Consider the following 20,353-nt stretch of genomic DNA (forward strand, 5'->3'; position numbering starts at 1 on the left):
GAAGAAAAATAAGGTGAAGTCTGAGATTGAAGCATGGAAATCTTAGATTACTACTATTTGTCTGATTTGAAAATACTAATAAGCATCTACTTTAAAAATTAATGATGAAAAGTATAAATAAGACGGAGATTTGAGTTAGCGAAAGATTTTTATGATTTAAAAAAAATGTTTATGAAAGAGTTGATTTTTGAGTTTTAAAAGTGTAATTTTGAAATGGGCGAAGGTCTGAAGGAGGAATGAGGTTTGTTGTTTAGTGGATGATGTTGAGTAGCTTTGGCAATTGTGAGTGATAGGTTAAAGAATAATAGAAATGATTAATGATTAGTTAGATAGTTAGGGAGGGCGGGGAAGAAAGAGGTGGCAGTTATGGTGGTAAAAAGTGTGTAGTAAATGATGGGTTTAGGTTTGATTTGTTTAATTATTGGAAGTAGATGTAGATGTAGATGGTAATTTGCGTCACTGTTCTCCTTCCAAAAGCACCACCATATATAAATATGCAGACGAAGCGGGCCTTCCCTTTTTGTACAAATTACACATATACAGACACATAGAAAGAGAAAGAGAAAGAGAGACAGATCTCTCTCAAGGCGTTTAATTGCAGAGATCTTTTGGGTTTCTCGATATAAGAGAGAGAGAGAGAGAAGTGAAGATCGAAAGAGCCATCCCTGCCTCTCTCTGAATATCTCCTTTTATCTGAATCCATCCCTTTAGTTTGTCTCTTAGCCTTATTTTCGTTTGATCCCATGCCCCTCAACCAAAATTCGTTTGTCTTCTGTGCCACCTTCAGATTCATCAGAACAAACAAAACTTGTTTTTTCCCCATCTTTCTCTCCCTTTGAGAAAAGCGAAAGGGATCCATTCTCTGTAGATATATATATTCCTCAGGTGTAGCCATCACTGTAAACATGGGTACTGGTTGGAGGAGAGCCTTCTGCACCCGCGACCCAGCTTCTACCATATCGGATAAACAGCCCGGAAGCCCAAGCCCAAGCCCCAGCCCGAGAAGCTGTGCCCGCTTGGGTTTTCTCTCCGGAGGGAGCAACCCTTCCACCCCACGCTTGCGGTGCACAACTACACCAGAATCTGCTTCTCAAACAGTTACTGTAAACGAAAGCCCCAGAGTTCAAAGCAAGAACACCTCCAGAACAACCAAGTCTCCCAAAACGCTTGCTGTCTCAAATCCATCTTCACCGCGTTCTCCTCTCAAGCTCTCCCTCTTCAAGAACAGTTTCAAATTCAGGGTATGTTACGTTCTCTCTGCCTATGCGGTGATTGATGATGATGATAATAACAATAATAATAAAGTATTTGAATGTTGTTGTTGAACAGAGTAGCTGTGGAATTTGCTTGAACAGCGTGAAGACGGGACAGGGTACGGCTATTTACACTGCGGAATGTGGTCACGCGTTTCATTTCCCGTGTATCGCAGCGCATGTGCGCAAACATGGTAGCCTGGTGTGCCCCGTCTGCAACGCCACGTGGAAGGACGTCCCACTACTCGCGGCGCACAAGAACCTCGCTGCGCAATCCGCCACGAAAAATGACGTCGCTCAGAGGACCACCGAAAACACCAATGCCAACGTCAAAAAGCCAACAGAAAACACATCCCCCGTTTTCAAGACCTACAGCCAGGTGGAGACCCCACCCAAACATACAGATTCGGTTCGGTCCTACGACGACGACGAGCCACTCCTCTCTCCCACCTCGGGCGGAAGGATCATTCCTATTCCCGAAGCCGACGAGAATGTCGAAGAAGACGACGAAGAAGAAGACGCCGGGGAGTTCCAGGGCTTTTTCGTCAACACCAAGAACTCGTCCTCCTCCAAATCATACTCCGATTCCTTCCAAACAACTGACGGAGATTCCAGAACGGTTCAGGTGAAACTCATGCCGGAGTGCGCCGTTATCTCGGCTTCCCGAACGCACGAGACCTACGCGTTGGTGTTGAAAGTCAAGGCTCCGCCTCCACCATCTCCACCGCGGAGCAGCACGGCGCCATCGCAACGTGCGCCGATAGATCTCGTCACTGTGCTGGACGTTGGTGGAAACATGACCGGAGCGAAGCTGCACATGCTAAAGCGCGCGATGCGTTTGGTTGTCTCATCGCTTGGCCCCGCCGACAGGCTCTCAATCGTCGCTTTCTCAGCCACTTCGAAACGGCTATTGCCTCTGCGCAGAATGACGGCCCAAGGACAGCGCGTGGCTCGACGCATAGTTGACCGGCTCGTGGTAGGTCAAGGCTCGAGCGTAGGCGAGGCGTTGAGGAAGGCGACGAGAGTGTTAGAGGATCGCAGAGAGAGAAACCCGGTGGCGAGCGTGATGCTGTTATCGGACGGTCAAGAAGAGAGGGTTCAGAATCAGAGGGGTAACAGTAGTGGTCAGAGGAAGGCTTCGAGTCACGTGTCGTCGACGCGGTTCGCGCATATCGAGATTCCGGTTCACGCTTTCGGGTTCGGGGCGAAAAGCGGTTTCAGCCAGGAACCGGGGGAGGAGGCGTTCGCGAAGTGCGTGGGTGGGCTTCTGAGCGTGGTGGTGCAGGATTTGAGGATTCAAGTGGGCTTTGAGTCAGAGGCGGTGGAGATGAGCGCGATTTACTCGTGCAGTGGAAGGCCCAGTCTGCTGAGCTCAGGGGCGGTGCGGCTGGGCGACTTGTACGCGGAGGAAGAGAGGGAGCTGTTGGTGGAGTTGAGAGTTCCCGCGTCGTCAGGACATGGGACCCACCACGTGATGGCTGTACGGTGCCTCTATAAGGACCCTGCTAGCCAGGAGATCGTATACGGTAGGGAGCAGGGTCTTCTGGTGCCGCCGCCTCAGAGCCTGCGTTGTTCCGGTACTAGGATCCAGAGGCTCAGGAATCTCTTCATAACTACCCGAGCCATTGCAGAGTCCAGGAGGCTTCTTGAGCATAACGCTGACTTCACCAGCGCGCATCATTTGCTTGCCTCAGCGCGTGCACTTCTCATGCACTCCAACGCCGCTTCGGCGGATGACTACATGCGCGCCTTGGAGGCTGAGCTGGCAGAGCTTCATTGGCGAAGACAGCACGAGCAGGTTCAGGTTCAGGTTCAGCAACAGCAGCAAAGTGTGCAACAGCGGAGAAGAGGGAGTGAGAGAGAGGTGACTTTGGTGGACGAGAATGGCGAGCCGCTTACACCGACGTCGGCTTGGAGAGCCGCCGAGAAGCTGGCTAAGGTGGCGATGATGAAGAAGTCTTTGAACAGAGTCAGCGACTTGCACGGCTTCGAAAACGCTAGGTTTTAATTTTATTTATTAAATTATGTTTTGTTTTTATTGTTTTAAAATGTGGAGGCATATGAGAGAGAGAAAAAGGGATGGGGCATGGTAGTAGAATGGAATGGGGACAAGGTGGTAGCAGACGGCGCGGCCCTTTCTGCATTGGAAGATGACCAGAGAGAAAAGGGCATGGCCCACCCTAAAATGGGAGAAATTCATTGGATGCATCCTCCGTCATGTCTTTCTGTCTTGTGCCTTTTACATACACTCTTGTTTTCCCATTTTAATCATTTGCTTTTCAACCACACAACACAACCCAACCCAGAACAAATCTAAACTCCGCCGCTGCCATCTTCAGATTGGTAGTTTATGATATGAAAGGGTAGTAGTAAGAGTAGTAGTAGTAGACACTAGAAAGTTGTAAATGCCATTCTACTAGTAATCTATAAAGTCTCTCTCTTTATGCTTGCCTTTTCGGAAGTCGATATTGTCATTTTAAGATTTTGGTTGTCGCTTTAAGGTAGTGGGTTTGTGCGGCTAATAATTAACAAGCGGACTACCAACGAGGCTAAAATCATCTTTTGGATGAAAAACATGGCAGAAGACAGAACTTAATGATGAACAAATGATTACGTTCCATGGCAACATGCTGCTTTTTCAGTTTCTTTCATCTTTCATACAAGTACCCTTACCTTGGCAATTCAGAAATGAAATTTGAAGGGGGCCCAAAGTTAAATGCAATCATAAGCGTTACATTGAGCTACGTGACGTGACAAAATAAAATAAACCGTGTTCGAAGGTAGTAAAAGGAGGGGGGAAATAAGTTGTAGGTCCATATCCCTTGGAGATGAGATTTCCAAAGCACACAGTAGGCACATGAGATACATACACCTAATCCGCGAGTGACGGAGAATTTATTTATACATACATGCGCTTATTGGTAGTGAATTTTATAGCTGAAAATTTTAAACTTGTTTAACAAGTAGCCGGAAAAAGTGATGGCCGGGGAGTCCAAAATTAAAAATGGTATGTGTCAGGAAGCTTAGCTTGGTGGGATGGACAATAAGTTTCCAGCTAGTTGGTGGGCTCAGAAGTATAAATTGAGTAGGGATGGATGGATGAGTGATGGATATGATAAATGGAGAGAAGAGATGAGAGGGCAATTTTAATTAGTTAGCATGAGAGGAGGATCTGGAACAGAGATGTCAGGTGTGGAGCCCAGATAGGAGTCTCATCAGTCATATCCATCACCATCTCCCCGTCTTGTTCTTGGCCCAGTGCTCTTATGGTTTATTCTTGGTAGTGTTAATGGGAGTATAGGAGTATAGGAGTATAGGAGGAGGAAGAGGAGCACGACGAGGTCCCAAAAACAACACCACCAACAACGCCAATTCTGTTTTAGCTTTGGTCTGCTCCAGGCCTACTCAACAAAGGACCTGCTTTTTATGTCAGTTTGTGTTGCGCTATAAATAACCCATGGGCTACTCCACTCTAGGCTAGGGATCCACACTTTATATCTTATCTATCAACTGATCTAATTTTAGTACCACTGTTTCTTTACACTGCTTCAGTTAAAAAATACTGTATAAACCATTTTCATTCTTTAAAATCCTCAATTCTCTCTCAAATGCCCCATAAAATAAAGTATTACATATTCTTCACGATTTCCAGATATAAAGGCCTTTACTTATTTTTGCTGACTACGTACATTGTGAGAAAATTTATTAGAGATGCTTAATCATTGAGTTAAAAAATGTGTAGAATAAAAAAGTGGGGAAATGCAGGTAGAGAAAACCTAAAGAAATAAGTGTTTGGTTGGGTGAATTTAACGTGGTATTTGTAGGGGGGTGACCACCATTCTCTTTGTACAAAACACGATGGAGATTGAACTTGCATGACAACATGGCATCGCTTTTGAATTATTGTTGTGGCAAATTTTAAGCCCACGTTTCACAATTCAAAGGGTTGGTTTTTTTCGTCCATGGACCCAAAATGAAAACAAGAGGACAGGGGAATACCCTTTACGTTTCACAATCCGGCTGTGATGTCCGTCACCATCTGCCAAATATTCAATGATTTCATTTCAGAAATCATAAAAAGTAAATTGGATAAAATTTGACACCGTATCTCATAATCTTGTAGCAATATGAAACATTTATATAAAATCATAAGATTGCCATAAAATAAACTATAATCTTGTTTAATAATTATAATAAAGTCACCATATATTTTCCAGTTCACTAACAGATACTCTAATATTATTTTTGTAAAAGAAAATCATCTAAAATCATTTATGTACATTAATTTATTAATTTTGTTGCATTTGTTCCATCTTAATTATAATTAATGTAAATGAGCATTACAAATGTTGAGAGTACTGCTATTCATTTTCCATTTTTCTCCAGTTGAAGGTCTGGGAATGGGAAAATGTGAATTGATTATTTGGTCACAAGAATACAAAGTAAACATATGACAATTGAGTTCATTTAATAGATCTTTTAGCTGTCCCTGTTGCTCTATCACGCCAATTACCAATGCAACGTTCCTTTCTCTAACACTTACATGTGGTGTCTATTAGTTGAGTCACGAGAATTTAAGACGATTTAAGATGTAGAAGGATGGTAGTGACACGCCAAGGTTTCTGTCCGAAGCATTCATTCTAACAACACTGCAATTTCAGTAGTTTTGAGCAAGTCTGCCTTGTGTGTGAGTTGTACTCTTATCTTCTCAATCTGTTTCGACTAAAAGATCTTCTTTAAATGTATGTGTGTTGGGCTACCCTTGATGAGATTTTCCTGTCTGCTTTTAGATATTTATTTCATTTTTAAAAATATTTTTTGCTTTATTTTTTTTTACTCTTTCAAAGGTAATAAATATTATTTTTATGTTTTCAATTTATAAGTTATATTGTCTTTTTTTCACTCTGTAAAATCAAGGTTTTGACAAACCAAAAAAACTTTAAATATTCAATGGGTAATTTATTAAAACACCACTATGTTTTCGTGTAATTGATGTTATGTAATAAATTTATCAATTCTTATAAAATTACTTCAAACAATACACATTCTACAACATGAGAGCACACAACTTTTGTTCTTTTTCTACAGATTTCTAGGGAAATAAGGCAAAACTAACAAATAATCTCTTTTATTAACTTCTCTCTAATTTATTACAGCATTTCCTCTTATTTCACTTTCATATAAGATAAGTGTATGAATAAAATATTTAAAAATATATGATATTTGAGAATATGATAATATGATAATATTAAATATATACAAATAAAGTAATAAAACAAAAATGTATCTTTCAAATAGGCAAACAAAAAGGAAAAGAATATTAGTAAAGAGGAAATATTACTAACATTTTTTAATACAGCTTTCGTATTCATCAGAATTGGAGTTCTGCAGTGACCTACCTGATTTGCTGAATTGCTGATGGAGCGATCGAGTGATTCGTTTGTCTAGCTTTTTCACCGGCGTTTTTGTCTTAACATATCTCATCTCGTTTTAATCAACTTTCCTAATTTCACTGCTTTGACTGGCCAATGCTAGCACGCGCAGTCTTCAAATTAGAGGTAAAATAACAGAGCTCAGTGTCATAATCCCTCCTCCGAGTCGAGATTGCTATTCTAAACCTGTTACAACACTTAGAAGAAACACTCCAAGAACAATGCTTGTAGATAAACTAGTGATTGGTTCCAAATATATTGTTTAAAAAATCTAAAACACTGAAAAGTGTAAATAAACCCGGACCAAGACGCGGGAAGTGCAAAACCAACCCTCTCTATACTGTAGAAACTCGGCACTTACACTTAACATTCTCGATACAGGGGCACATTTTAGAAAATATTATTCGAGGTAAATACAAAGCTCAACAAAACACTTCATTTTGTATAATACAAAGCCAGATGGCTGGCTGCGGAAAAACAGGGTGAAAGCACATGACCCAAGAAACACGGACGATTTGATGTTAGGCCATGCAGACGAAGGACCACATGGACACTTTAGGTGTTTTAACTATGCAACTAAGTTCCTAACAGGTGAGGATGTTTCCTCTTATTCTAATGGAGAGAATAAATCATTATGATCAATGAAATTGGTGTTGGATTTCATTTCTGGTTTTGTTCTACCTTCGCTCGAATCTTTTGCTCCAAAACAGATATCTCAGTATCAAGGTTGAACATCCTATTCAAAGCATGCATGTTCTCGAGTGTCTCACTAAGAGTCCGACTGTCATTCCCATCGCACCTTAAATGTTGCATTGGACCATGAAGCAACTTATTCACTATACCCCGACTAAGATCATCCACAGCCCTCCGTGTTTTTTTTGGTATATCATCACCCATCTTACCTAAGCATTTCTCCAGCTCAGCAAGCCTGATTCTTTCTGCATAAGCCCTCAATTTTTTTATAGTAGGGACAGTTTCCAGCGAGTCCCTCCAAGCTTCAAATTGCTTAGATTCTTCAGCAATGATTGTCTGTGCTTCCATTGCTTTTCTTAGGCGATCCTCTTTATTGGCAGCCACAACCTCTTTAAGGTCATCAACGTTGTAAACTCGCACATACTCAAGGTCTGAGACACATGAACCCACATTCCGGGGAACAGAAATGTCAACGAAAATGCGACGGCCTCCAACATCTTGACTTGCAGGAGGAAGATCTTTGACATTACTTTTCAAGAATAATGGGGTTTCTGATGCAGTACTGGTGAAAACTACATCAGCTTCACCAGCACAGGTGAGCATTTCTGAAAGGGGTTTGTAGATTATTTCAATATCCTTCAGTTCTTCTCGTATTGCAGCAACTCTCTCCTCGGTTCTATTGACAACAACCATCTTTTTGCAACCTTTAGCCACCAAATGTTTGATCACGAGCTTCCCCATCTTCCCAGCTCCAATAACCAACATTCTGGCATTGTCAAGTGAGGCTTCAGGTAGCTTCATAAAGGCCAACTCCACAGCAGCTGAGCTCACAGAAACTGCTCCGGAAGCAATGTTAGTCTCAGTTCTAACCCTTTTACCAACAGTAATTGCATGCTTGAATAGCCCACTGATGTTTCTCCCAAAGCCGTTAACTCCTTGTCCAACCTTGACAACTTGCTTTACTTGGGCAAGGATTTGACCTTCTCCCAAAACAAGAGAATCAAGACCTGCTGATACTTCAAAAAGATGTTGTGTGGCATCATTGTTGTAAAGTAAAAATCGGTGCTGGCTTAGCTCTGAAACAGGGACAGAACTTGTCTGCAAAACAGAACAGGCATGTAAATATTTAATAAAGCGCTTTAGATACCATCTGGCTAATAAACTTAACGCATACTGATTCAGTGACTTTTTTCCGAGAATATTTAATGTAACTTTAGTTAATTTTCATGTGTTGAATGACCAACTTCATTTTTCCGAAAGAAACCAGTTAAAAATTGAACAAAGTTAACTAAAGTTATGTGGAAAAGTCACTGGATCCGTTCCCTAAACTTTACACATACTTTTGACATCCATTCCATGACTTCTTTGACACCACGATGTTGGGACAGTGCCAGAACATATATCTCCATTCGGTTGCAGGTGCTGAGAACAGCTGCTTCTTCAATATGATTAAGACTACACAGCTCTGCAATAGCTCTAGGCCATTCCGCTTCTGGAATTGCAAGTTTTTCACGCATTTCCACGGGTGCCGTGTGCACACTTAGCCCAATGACAATAATGCTGCTCCTTTCCTTTGTATACCCTGTCAAGGTTAATTACAAATTATTTAAAAGCTGCAATAAAAAAACATCAGATAAATAACCGGTACAAATCCAATGAAAGCCTTTGGTGTAAACATTGCCCTGGATCTTCACCTCAAGTCCCAATTCCCGAAAGCTACAAGTCTACATAGAATATAATTTAGGCGTACAACTCCATTCACGAAGTACAAAAGCCCAATCACTTGGAACATTCCAATTCCATTTCGTTTTTTCCCTTTTCAACATTAACAGAAAGGACCCGTAATCAAATTGAATACACCAATGAAAAAATCATCAACGCAAATAATAAAAAAGGGAAGATGCTACGGTGCAAAACTCAATCCTTGAATCCTGATCGAACAGCGATTATATGGTTCCAAGTATTGTTGCAATTGTTTAATATTTCAAGCACCCAATATACTATTCCACATTCAGATCAAACAGTAAAATCGCCCAACAAAGATAATTGAAGAGAAGAATATGCGAAGAAATTCTCCACAGACGTACGACTAATGCCCATGCTTAACATGATCTTAAATAAAAGACCAAGTATAAATAACACGAGTGTTTTTATTCAACAAAGGAAAGATACAAAACGACAAACTCAAGCGTAATTCCGGGGGGAAAAGATCGAAACCATGGGGAGAAACGGGAATACCGAATTAACGAGATTACGAAGGCAATAAAAGAAAATGTAAAGTTATCTGGACTTACTATCAGCAGCAGAAGTCTTGAGCTGCTCAAGAGCGGAGAGAGAGATAGCATTGTTGGGACCAACGGATGCATCAGAGAGCTTAGAGTCGCAGCGAACAACCCCTCTCCGGACGAAGGTCGTTCTGTTATGGCCAAGAAAAGCAGTGGGTAATGCCTTTGAAGGAAATTGCGAGGAAGAGGAAGATGAGGATTTGAGGTACAAAACATCAAATTTTGCAGCCGAGAATGTGGATGAAAGTGCCATTGTGGCGCGAGAACCCTAACCCTAAAAAAGAAGGGAAGGGGAATTGAGGTGGAAGATGTTAGAGAGGAGGGGCAGTCGCACAAGAGAAGGAAAATTAGAACAGTTATGCAAACTTTGACCCTCCTCTCTCTGATTTGGTCTAAGGCGTGTGGCTTTGTTACGAAAAAGAGAGCCTTTGTAGGTTTCATTCATATAAGAGATTTCTCTGACTTCTCATTGGAGGCCGCTCACCATGCTTTATCCACACTCCTTCCTCTTCGACATACTTATTTGACATGTGTTAAATCACTGTAAAAATATCTCAAACGTAATTTTTTATTTTTTATTTTGTCTTTTCTTTAATTACTGCAACACTTCAATTTATCAAACTCCTTAATATTATTCATTTTCAGATAAAAAAGAATTCATTTTCCTTTTGTTGTTTTCTTGTTTTCTTTTACCACCTTATACACTATGATGTCCCTTACCATTTTCACTGCTACTGTCTCCATCTTACTGTTGTCGTTCAAGACTTTGTAACTGACCAATAATTCCACCATCATTTCCATCGCATTTGCTACTGTAATTTTCTTTTATCATTTTAATATTTGATATTTTACATACTTCTAAAGATATTATGAAATATCTTTACAGATATATTACGATCATAATCGCTACGTAACAAATAAATAATATTTAATTACACAATTTATTTAATATATTTTATTAATTATGGTGATGGAAGCTTATTATTATTCATACTTCATATTCATACATTTTATTTATTATCATATATTATTTAGATTCTTTAATCTCTTATTAATTAAAGTGTGAGTGAGTATTTTCTACAGTAAATTTTTCTTCTAAGTGTATGATACGTCGATCTCTAGTTAACTTGGACTTGGATTATGAACATCCAATTTTAACATTTTGTAAACTAGACAGCTTCTCAATAACTCATCAGTCATTACACTCGTTACAAATCTAACTTATTTATAAATAAAACATAATTATTGATAACTTTTGGGTTGTAATTAGGCCAGTTCTAATTAAAATTTCACTTGATAAAGTAAGAAGATAAATAACTGTATTTATTGTGAATTTAAGACTTATTATAACAACCAATGAGACATATATAACTAATTTAAGTGTGGAAGTATCTTTCACAAATATTTATATGTTTATTTTAGAGTTTGAAGATAGATAACTGAAAATAAGTTTATAAGAAAAATTTAAGATAGGAATAGAGAATTGAAAAAAAAAAGTGTGAAAAAATATTAATTGTGATTTTCGACCTTGAAACATATATTATTGTTTTTTTATAAATAATTCTCTAAATGATTTTCATATTTAGACCATGCTATTATTTAGAAAAGGATGTGGTTGGTCTTCCCAATAAGCTACAATATCACCGATTACAATATCACCAATTATATATATATATATATATATATATATATATATATATATATATATATATATATATATATATATATATATATATATATGCATTATTTAACAGATTTGTACAATGTCTTGTCATTTAATTTTGATTTGAAGGCACCTAAAATGTTTGGTAAGAAGTAATTAAGAATATATTGCTTGGAGTGATGATATTGAATTGGCAGGAACAGCAATGAGTTTCCATTTTTAGGAAAAATAGGACATAGATAGAAAATATTAAATAGGAAAATAGGCAGGCATGAAGTATGAAACCCCAGCAAGTTGATTCAGACAAATGAGTCCAACTAGTGCACTAGGCTATGGAAGCCCAACATCTGTTTATAAACAAACTTTAAGCATTTATGTCTGCTTTATACAGACCCCATCAGATATGCTTCTCTACACATGTCTTTCACAGCTTCTCACTCGTGCTCTGTGCTTCTCAACTTGTATCAGTTTATCATTATCAGATGTCTTTAGCTTGAAATTACCTTCATTCCATTTATGTGCATCCCAGGATATTTCTTCACCTTTCAGTTTACTTCTTATGCTGTCTACAACAATGTCCTCGCCAGCTACTTCCACCTACGAACTCTGCACCACCTATAATTTCCTACGCCAACTCAAATATTATTATACTCACAAAATTTCCTCAGCTTCTTCGGATTAATAATTTCTTTAGATAATCCGAACCAGACAACATTTCTACTCCTAATTAATTAAAATTGCACTCTCTTAAGGGCTGAACTAATTAGTAATTTGTTCACGCCAAAGAAAACCGCTTAGTAATTTGTTTGTTTTATATCCCATTCACCACAAAAGAGCAGAGAGAAAGTTAAAATTTTCATTTTCGTTGTAAATGTGAGAAAATTACGCCAAGATCAATTCTGGTTTTTTCGTTCCACATCAGAATGCCACGATGATTATAGGCATCCAGAAACAAAATTATCTATAGCAAGTAAACCAACTCTTCTAAGACCAATCAGTCACACGAGTATGGGGCTACAAGTTTCTAGTAAACACTAGTTGTAGAGTTGGTGAATGCAAAGGCAACACAGGTTTATGTATTATTCTTGAAAATAATTTTCCAAGGGAGAAGGGTTTTTTAAATATTAACAGCTGATTATGGATGTTCTGACCCCATACAATTTATCAGAACAATATGGAGTTTACCGACAAGCTGTGTCGCCGATATCAGAAAATGAGAACACTGGCATTATGGTAATAATTGTGAACAAGGGATAACTTGAACCCACAAAATAAGTTTTTTTAACAAGGAATTGCAGTTATAACAAAGATTTAGAAGATACAAGGGGAAGAGGGCTACAAGAGCAGGAACGAAGTCAAACGAGGCCGGTCTATATATTTAATCACGTAGACGAGGCCAATCTCACGCTGTATCAGATTTTTTGCGTACAAATCAGAACATTAAGACACCTCTCTAGACTTTACATTGCAGGATAAAATATGGTTATAGAAAAAGTCTGCAATCTGAATTATGAAATAACAAACTTAAGCGTGTAGAACAGTTCTTGGTGAGGGATGGAGAGAAAAATCAAAGGCTTAAGCAAGATGAGAAATCCAAGTGAATAAAATTTAGAAAGAATATTAAAAGCGATCAGCAAAAAGCTTTGACCAAGTTGACCCAAGCTTCATTTTCTTTTTGATTGCCATCATATCTAGTGTTTAGACAAACGTTGTCCTTTCAGGAAAGTTTCAAATAAACCTTCATTTAGCCCATAAATTTATCATCAACACAGAGGAGAAAACTTTTTCAACCGAAAGCTTGACTGAAAATGAAGCTCGGATAAAAATCACTCATTTTGCATATGCAATATATATTAATTTGCCAGACTACGTCAATATCTGCAGTTACATAAAGAAAATCCTGTGGTCATACAGCTCATTTTATTTCCCTCGACCAATCAGGCAAGAAAAAAAAAACCTGAGTTCTACTTTTACAGTTTCAGCAAGACATGTGATTAACTAAGATTCAGTTGATGTGGTTGCATCATCTTTGTGCTTAATCATACCAGAATCCACAAGAATGGGAACCTCAGCTGCAAGCCATGGTGCAAGACCTAAGCAAAGTGCATGAGCAATACCAAATCTGGGGCTGTAAGAAAAGCCAAGAACAAGAAACACATCGTTATTTAAATTCAGAAAACATGAAGAGGATGCTTACTAAAATCTCCAGAAAAAAAAATGTCACTTTATCTACAAAAAGGATTTCACAGTTTTAAATCATTGTTAAGTCAGTCAAAACGAAACAGCCGTAAGACGAAATAATCTCAAATCACTACTAGAACCCCGGTCTTGAAACAGAAACATTAAGCCCCGTATCAATATTCTGCTAAAGTAAAATCAAGTGTCATATTAAGCTACCTTAATCTGCACTTGCAATAAAAAACTCCAGAAAAAAAAATGCCATTTGATCCCAAAAAGCAGGTTATTTATCTACATAAAAGATTTTACAGCTGTAAATCATTGTTAGGCCAGTCATTACGAAACAGCCCTAAAACGAAAAAAACTCAAATCACTATTGGAACACCAGTCTTGAAACAGAAACATTAAGCCCCACATCAGTATTCTGCTAGAGCTAAATCAAGTGTCATATTAAGCTATCTTAAAATGCACTTGCATTAAACAACTCCAGATGTTCAGTGACGTGAATGAAGCAGAACAGATACCTTCTAGTTACCTTATCCAGCTTTAGATATTGATTAATCAACAATATCATTTGACCAAGGATCCTAAATGATTCTTGTTGGAATCTAAACAATCCTAACTATTGCAATCACAATAGTTCCTAGTCTTAAATTTGGGCTTGACTCTAATTCAACACCAAAGTTAGCTCGTATTGTGAGGATTGCCCCTCACTTAAATGCATTATTTAGGCCCTATCTTTACTCAACATGAAAATCAGGTCTTTTTCAGTACACTCCCTCCCACTTAACACTACTGTGTTTGGTGAATGGATAATATGATACAGAAAAATCAATCAGGTCTTTTTCAATACACACCCTCCCACTAAACACTATTGTGTTTGGTGCATGGATGGATAATATGAAAGGTGGCACAATAACAAATTTATATCAGACTTTAGCATGGAATTTGAGTGAGACCTTACGAAACCACAAAAACTAACTCCTAAGATGAGAGTTTTACCTACTAATATACACAATTCAGGTACTTCAGTCAATGTGAAACTTAGGTTTTCCAGATACTCAATTCTTGTTGGTTCATTCAACATCACTTCCACGTTGAGAGCAGGTATTGTTAACACTTTGTCAACTTCTACCTAAAGCACTTAAACTATATATGTGAAAAAATAGCACAACAGTCCCTCATAAACTAAGATCTAGTTTAGCGAAAAATCCTTTATTTTCATTGGCAACTATGTAGTTCAGTCCCCACAAACATATCACAATCTCAATCACAAATAGGTTGAAGTTAATTTTATATAGTTAGTTGAGAAGAAAACGTACCAATTTTTGGCCCAAAGAGGTTTGAAGTGCACAGTCAAGCAGATCTTCCCACCCCTGTACATCTATAAAATAAAAAAGGAGGGAGCAATTAAAACTTTGCTGTCAAAGGTAAAAAAACTAAGGAGGAGGAAAGGGAAAAGGGAAAAGAAGGAACCTTTTGGGTCTTTCCGTCCAATTGAGGGAGTTCGAGTTCGGGGGCGGTGGAAGGGTAAGTGACGGGGATATCGAATTGGAGGTCGAATTCATACTTGAGGAGGTTGTAGACGTACCAGCATTTACCGGTCCAACGAGTGCCTTCGGGATTGGCGGCGGAGATGCGAAACCAATCGTTGTCGTTGGACTTGTTCATCTGCGTGTAGGCTATGAGAGCCTTGTACTCTTCCTTCAACCTCTGCGTCCATGCCGCGCCGTCTCGAGGACCCGCCTTCGTCGCAAGCAAAGGGATCTGTGTCAGAGTCGACTTCGTGTTCGGGTCCCAACCTTCCATCTCTCTCTCTCTGTCTGCTTCAAACGCACGCTCAATTGCCTTCAAATGACGATGCTGCTCCTTCGCTCTTTTATACTAGTCAGTGAAAGATTATTAGGAGTTATTATTTTTTATTCAAATTAAAATATAATTATTTTAAATAAAAATATATTTAGTTGTCATTTTTCTGAGTAGTATTTGTAACATTGTTTTAAATATCTTTTCGGTGATACATGTCTTCAACGTCTTATACATTGAATTGAGTTTAAGTTTTTTAAAATAATATTCAATAACTAAAACAGGAATAATCATGATATAAATTGTTATTACAATACTAAAATACACTTTATTTATTTATTGTTTATTATAGTTATAATATAATTTCAGTTATTTTGAAAAGTTTACAATAACATCTAAATTGCAGTACGTTGTATAATATAATGTTAGAATGAACCAAAGAATACAAAATACAATAATTATCAATAATTGAGTGTATTTGTTTTCTAACCTGGATTTGAGGAATGTGGATGGATGAATTTGAGATAATTTAAATGTGAAGTTTATGATGTTTATTTAAAAGGATTTAAAAGTAATAATAAAGACATAAAATTTATGAAAAATTGTTAATAATTTGATGAATGTAATTTATAAAAAATAGAAAGTTTGAATAGATTAAATTGGAAGTTTATGTTTTAATTTAATTGAATATAAATAAAATTAATTAATTTAATTTTAAATAAATTGAATAATTATTTTTTGTACAACTCATTTTATATATCATGTACAGTTATTACATTAATTTTAAATACTCTAATTTTTCACTTCCTAAACTCTATAATTAACTCAGATTATATAATTAAAATAAAATTTTATTTCTTTTTATTAGAAATCTCTATAAAAAATATCATTTTACAACACATAAACTTTGTTAAAGAAAAAACTTAATGCTAAAATATTGTCCCAAATATCCTTCATATTAACCAATTTGTTTAGTATTATACATTTTCTACGAATTCTAATATAAAAATACAATAATCTTAATTACATGCAGAAAAAATAAGAATGAATTAATATACAAACAATAGATCTTACAAACCGTTCATAACTAAAATATAAAAAAATCACACCATATTCCTTAATCAACATTTTAGTCTGATCCATGATCATGTCCTGACTTAAAACATGTTATCATTCGCTCACCATAAGATTACTCAACCCTACAAAATCGGCTTGTAAGGTGAGGTTTGCACCTCACTTACGTGATAGTAGAAATTGAGTGGTCCGATAACGGACCGATAGCGGGTGGAATAGAAGAATAGAATGCCCACATAGAACTCGCTATGATAGGCTCTAACTATGGCTTTGATACCATATTAGAAAGTGGGTTTTTAATCCTAACTCAACCTCACAAAACCAGCTTATAGGGTGAGGTTTGCACCCACTTATAAACTATGAATTGACCTTATCTCTAGTCGATGTGGGACTTCCAACACATCCCCTCACGCCGAGGTATATACATCTCGAGCGTGAGATTATCAGGTGGAACAATATGCCTAGTAAACAACAAATATCGCTGGGATATGCTCTAACCATGGTTTTGATACCATGTTAGAAAGTGGGTTTTAAGCCTAACTCAACCCTACAAACCCAGCTTGTAAGGTGAGGTTTGCACCTCACTTATATATTATAAATTGGTTTTATTTCTAGTTGATCTAGTACTTCCAACACTGCCATCTCATGGAGACTTATAGACAAAGTTCACCAATTCTACCATCATGCAAAGTTTACCATTTATTCGCTCCTGCATAGTTAAAACATCTCATACTCACCAAGAGTCTTATAGCATAGCTCCTCCCTCCTAGGGTGGAATCCTCAAGTTTTACTTTTTACCGCTCTCCCATAAAGTTTTATAGACAAAATTCCCCACCTTTTGTTGAGTCAAACCACACTTCTAATTCAACAACCAACACACATATCAACTTATACAATAACATTGAATATATAATATCAATCAACGAAACTTTACTGAAATAAACTAAAACACCTCATGTTTAACAATAAAGATATAAATAAAAATATTTAATTTTTGTTATTTCTTTATTTATTTTATATATTAGTAATCCTCTCGGATTTTAAATTAAATTATCAAAATCATACCTATTATCTTTTATATTATATATACTCAGTAACGAAACATAAATCTATGTTTATGTGTAATTTAATTTTACTACACATAATAAAACCAAATTCACCACAGTATCATTCAAAATTTTAATCACATGCCAAAGCTTAACAATTCTACTCTCAAAATTTGCACAACACAATTGATGTCATTTCATATAATAAAATAATGATTTAATAGCCTATTTTTTCTCCAGTTTTGCTGAATAATGTCAATTCAATCTCTCATTTTAAAAGTGTGTGAAATTAGTCTTCACTTAGTAAATTTTGCACCAACGCCACTTCCGTTAAATACACACAAACGGAATTAACTTTTTCTTTCTCTCTCTTTTGCTCCTCTGAATTCCTCAAAACACAACAGCTTTTTCTATTTGCTAAACACATTTTAAATTTAAAAATCAAATTGTATTGTTTCAAAAAAATTCATTTTTTTCTTAAAATTTAAGAATTAAAAATATATTTTAACTTTAAAAATAACATAATAAAAGAAACAAATTACGCTAAAATAATCAAAAATAAAATGACGGTAAAATATGCTAACATGTATTGCTACTAACATATATTTCTTAACACGGACAAATTATCAACATAATAGTAATACTTTCACGAAAAGTTTGTTGTCTTAAAAAAAATCAGATTTTAAGTCTTGCCTTTTATGCTTCTTTAATTACTTGAGTTTTTAAAATAATAAATGTTATTTCTTATAAATATTGTATTATTTTTATTTTATTTATTTGTTTAATAACTTTTCAAATAAAAGAAATCAAGGACACGAAAAATTAAGTGATCATTATAAGAACTTATAAAATAAAATATTATAGTTGGTAGGTGTTTTAAAATAATGAGATATATTATTTCATTTTAAAATAATTTACTAATATAAATATAATTTCTTAAACTCGTCTTATTACTTAAAATATTGTTTGTCTCTGTAAAACTCTTTCTCTTTGTTTTCTCTAACATCTCTCTGAGATTTCTCATCCCTTGATCATCTTTTTGATGATGATGAAGTTCCTAGATTTATAATTAATTATTGGGTTGTTTATGGTACTTTGGTGCATGATCAATTATTATATATGTTGGTATTCAAATGTGAAAGTGTATGGACATGTGTATATGGTTTCAAATGGTTTTAAGGTTTGTAACGTTGGTTCCAAGGTGGAACTTCTTGGTGTGGTTCAAGTGTGTTAGAATGAATGTAAGTAGCTTAGTCTTGGGGTTTTCCTGACACTCTAATGGTCATACATTATCACATAAAGAGGTTTGACGCATGTGGTGAGAGTAGTAGGAGGTCTTAGTCTAGGTGCTTCCAGTATGGTCTATGATGCGGTACAAACTAATCTTGTGATGTGTGGTAGGGTAAAACCCAATTGACAAGAGCTTTGCAAAGCAATGATGATCACCACAAGTGTATAACTCGCCATAGCTCGACATCATTCTAAGTCTGGGCAGTCAGTTTAAGTTTTTGCATATTAAGATGTTTGGATTGATGTATGTTATATATATATAATTCAAGCCTGATATGTTATAAATGATTTTTAACTTGTTTTGTAATATAGCTTTGTTGGTACCAGCGAGCACGCAACGGAGTAGAAAAAGCGATCAAAGAGTGTTAAACGCGTAGCTGTCAATAAACAAGATAAAATAATCCGTTTAAAAATCTTGATTTTCTTAAAGAACTTTTATCAAATAGTTGATGTGCAGAAAATGTAAAGAGTGTAGAGAGTAGAAAAAATCACACAGAGGATTTTTATCCTGGTTCGAATAAAAAGATTTTACGTTCAGTTGTTAATCACTAACGATTTCACTAAAAACAGTTTTACAGATTACAAAATAGTTAAGAATGATAAAACCTTCATTCGACGAACGAACTGGAAGGAAACTTCTTCGACAAACGAACCGGAAGCAAGCAGCGAACACTTTCCTTCGATAGACGAACCGGAACAGTGCAACAGAAAATCTTCATTCGACTAACGAATCGGAAGAAAACAGCTCTGCCAACTTGAAGAGAACCGCTCCGACCTTTGACACACAAAGCGCGAGCTTCTCCTATTCACAAGACTTGACAAGAGCAATGAATTAACACTTTAGAACTTCCTCAGATCACACTGTATTCTTAAATGACTTAGATTCCTTTTCACTCACAGAGAGCTTCCCTTAGGCACACATCTCTAATACTCTCAAATGAAAAGTTACTTTCTAAGAGCTCTGGAAAACACTATTTATAACCCAAGGTTCATAAAATGAAAAGACAACTCTCAACTACCAAATATAATCTATTATCATAAGTGATAATCGATTATTTGTGTCCATTATGGGGTTTTCAAAAACTAATAATCGATTATCCTGAATGATAATCGATTATTTGCGCGACTTGGACAATATTGACTCAGACTGAAATAATCGATTATTTGCGCGAGGAACTCTTTTCCAAACAGGCTCGTAATAATCGATTATTATACTAAATAATCGATTATATGCGCAAAGACTCTCTAAACAGGAAAACTTCTAAAAGTTCTTACATCAATAAAGTAATTCCTATACAATTAATTCTACAAAATGCTTTTAAATAAATACAACAAAAGTCTCCATGTTCTTCATCTTGTAGCATCATCAAAACCATAATATCTTCAAGACACCAATGCTCCTCATTGGTAACAAGCTTATCCTTTTGTTTTTGTTTGTGTTTGTTGTTATGTTTTTTGGTTTGGTTTGGCTATGATCATCCAATGGATATGAGCAGAGGGTGATGAAATTTCAGTTGAGCAGACCCTTGGTAGAGATGTTTCTGATTGTCTGTTGTAGTAGTAGTAGATTTATCTGTTTTAGTTTTTCTTTATTGTGGTTGAGATCACCATTTTTTGTATATAGTTTTGATAC

The 20,353-nt window shown here is 36.5% G+C and overlaps 3 protein-coding genes across 3 annotated transcripts; 1 reads left to right on the forward strand and 2 right to left on the reverse strand.

The window, feature by feature from the left end:
- The first annotated feature begins 513 nt into the window (after window positions 1-513).
- On the forward strand, window positions 514-3,714 carry LOC108331847 (E3 ubiquitin-protein ligase WAV3). The gene is made up of 2 exons (XM_017566823.2): window positions 514-1,241; window positions 1,330-3,714. The coding sequence occupies exons 1-2, from the start codon at window positions 906-908 to the stop codon at window positions 3,259-3,261; spliced, it is 2,268 nt and encodes a 755-aa protein (XP_017422312.1). The 5' UTR covers window positions 514-905; the 3' UTR covers window positions 3,262-3,714.
- Window positions 3,715-7,023: 3,309 nt separating this feature from the next.
- On the reverse strand, window positions 7,024-10,143 carry LOC108331868 (glutamyl-tRNA reductase 1, chloroplastic). The gene is made up of 3 exons (XM_017566855.2): window positions 9,673-10,143; window positions 8,719-8,960; window positions 7,024-8,476 (listed from the first exon to the last, which is right to left on the reverse strand). The coding sequence occupies exons 1-3, from the start codon at window positions 9,914-9,916 to the stop codon at window positions 7,346-7,348; spliced, it is 1,617 nt and encodes a 538-aa protein (XP_017422344.2). The 5' UTR covers window positions 9,917-10,143; the 3' UTR covers window positions 7,024-7,345.
- A 3,016-nt stretch (window positions 10,144-13,159) lies between these two features.
- On the reverse strand, window positions 13,160-15,373 carry LOC108329946 (ubiquitin-fold modifier-conjugating enzyme 1). Its single transcript, XM_017564347.2, has 3 exons — window positions 14,981-15,373; window positions 14,827-14,888; window positions 13,160-13,454 (listed from the first exon to the last, which is right to left on the reverse strand). Exons 1-3 carry the CDS (start codon window positions 15,311-15,313, stop codon window positions 13,325-13,327), a joined length of 525 nt encoding a protein of 174 aa, XP_017419836.1. The 5' UTR covers window positions 15,314-15,373; the 3' UTR covers window positions 13,160-13,324.
- Window positions 15,374-20,353: the final 4,980 nt, after the last annotated feature.

Source organism: Vigna angularis, chromosome 4, assembly GCF_016808095.1.
Source record: "Vigna angularis cultivar LongXiaoDou No.4 chromosome 4, ASM1680809v1, whole genome shotgun sequence".
NCBI classification, from domain to species: domain Eukaryota; kingdom Viridiplantae; phylum Streptophyta; class Magnoliopsida; order Fabales; family Fabaceae; genus Vigna; species Vigna angularis.

Coding starts and splice junctions, on each gene's coding strand:
- LOC108331847 (XM_017566823.2), top strand. CDS start 906: ATGGGTACTGGTTGGAGGAGAGCCTTCTGCACCCGCGACCCAGCTTCT. Junction 1,242..1,329: donor AGAACAGTTTCAAATTCAGG/GTATGTTACGTT, acceptor GTTGTTGAACAG/AGTAGCTGTGGAATTTGCTT.
- LOC108331868 (XM_017566855.2), bottom strand. CDS start 9,916: ATGGCACTTTCATCCACATTCTCGGCTGCAAAATTTGATGTTTTGTAC. Junction 8,961..9,672: donor CAAGACTTCTGCTGCTGATA/GTAAGTCCAGAT, acceptor TAACCTTGACAG/GGTATACAAAGGAAAGGAGC. Junction 8,477..8,718: donor TCATGGAATGGATGTCAAAA/GTATGTGTAAAG, acceptor TCTGTTTTGCAG/ACAAGTTCTGTCCCTGTTTC.
- LOC108329946 (XM_017564347.2), bottom strand. CDS start 15,313: ATGGAAGGTTGGGACCCGAACACGAAGTCGACTCTGACACAGATCCCT. Junction 14,889..14,980: donor TGGACGGAAAGACCCAAAAG/GTTCCTTCTTTT, acceptor TTTATTTTATAG/ATGTACAGGGGTGGGAAGAT. Junction 13,455..14,826: donor CCTCTTTGGGCCAAAAATTG/GTACGTTTTCTT, acceptor CTTTTCTTACAG/CCCCAGATTTGGTATTGCTC.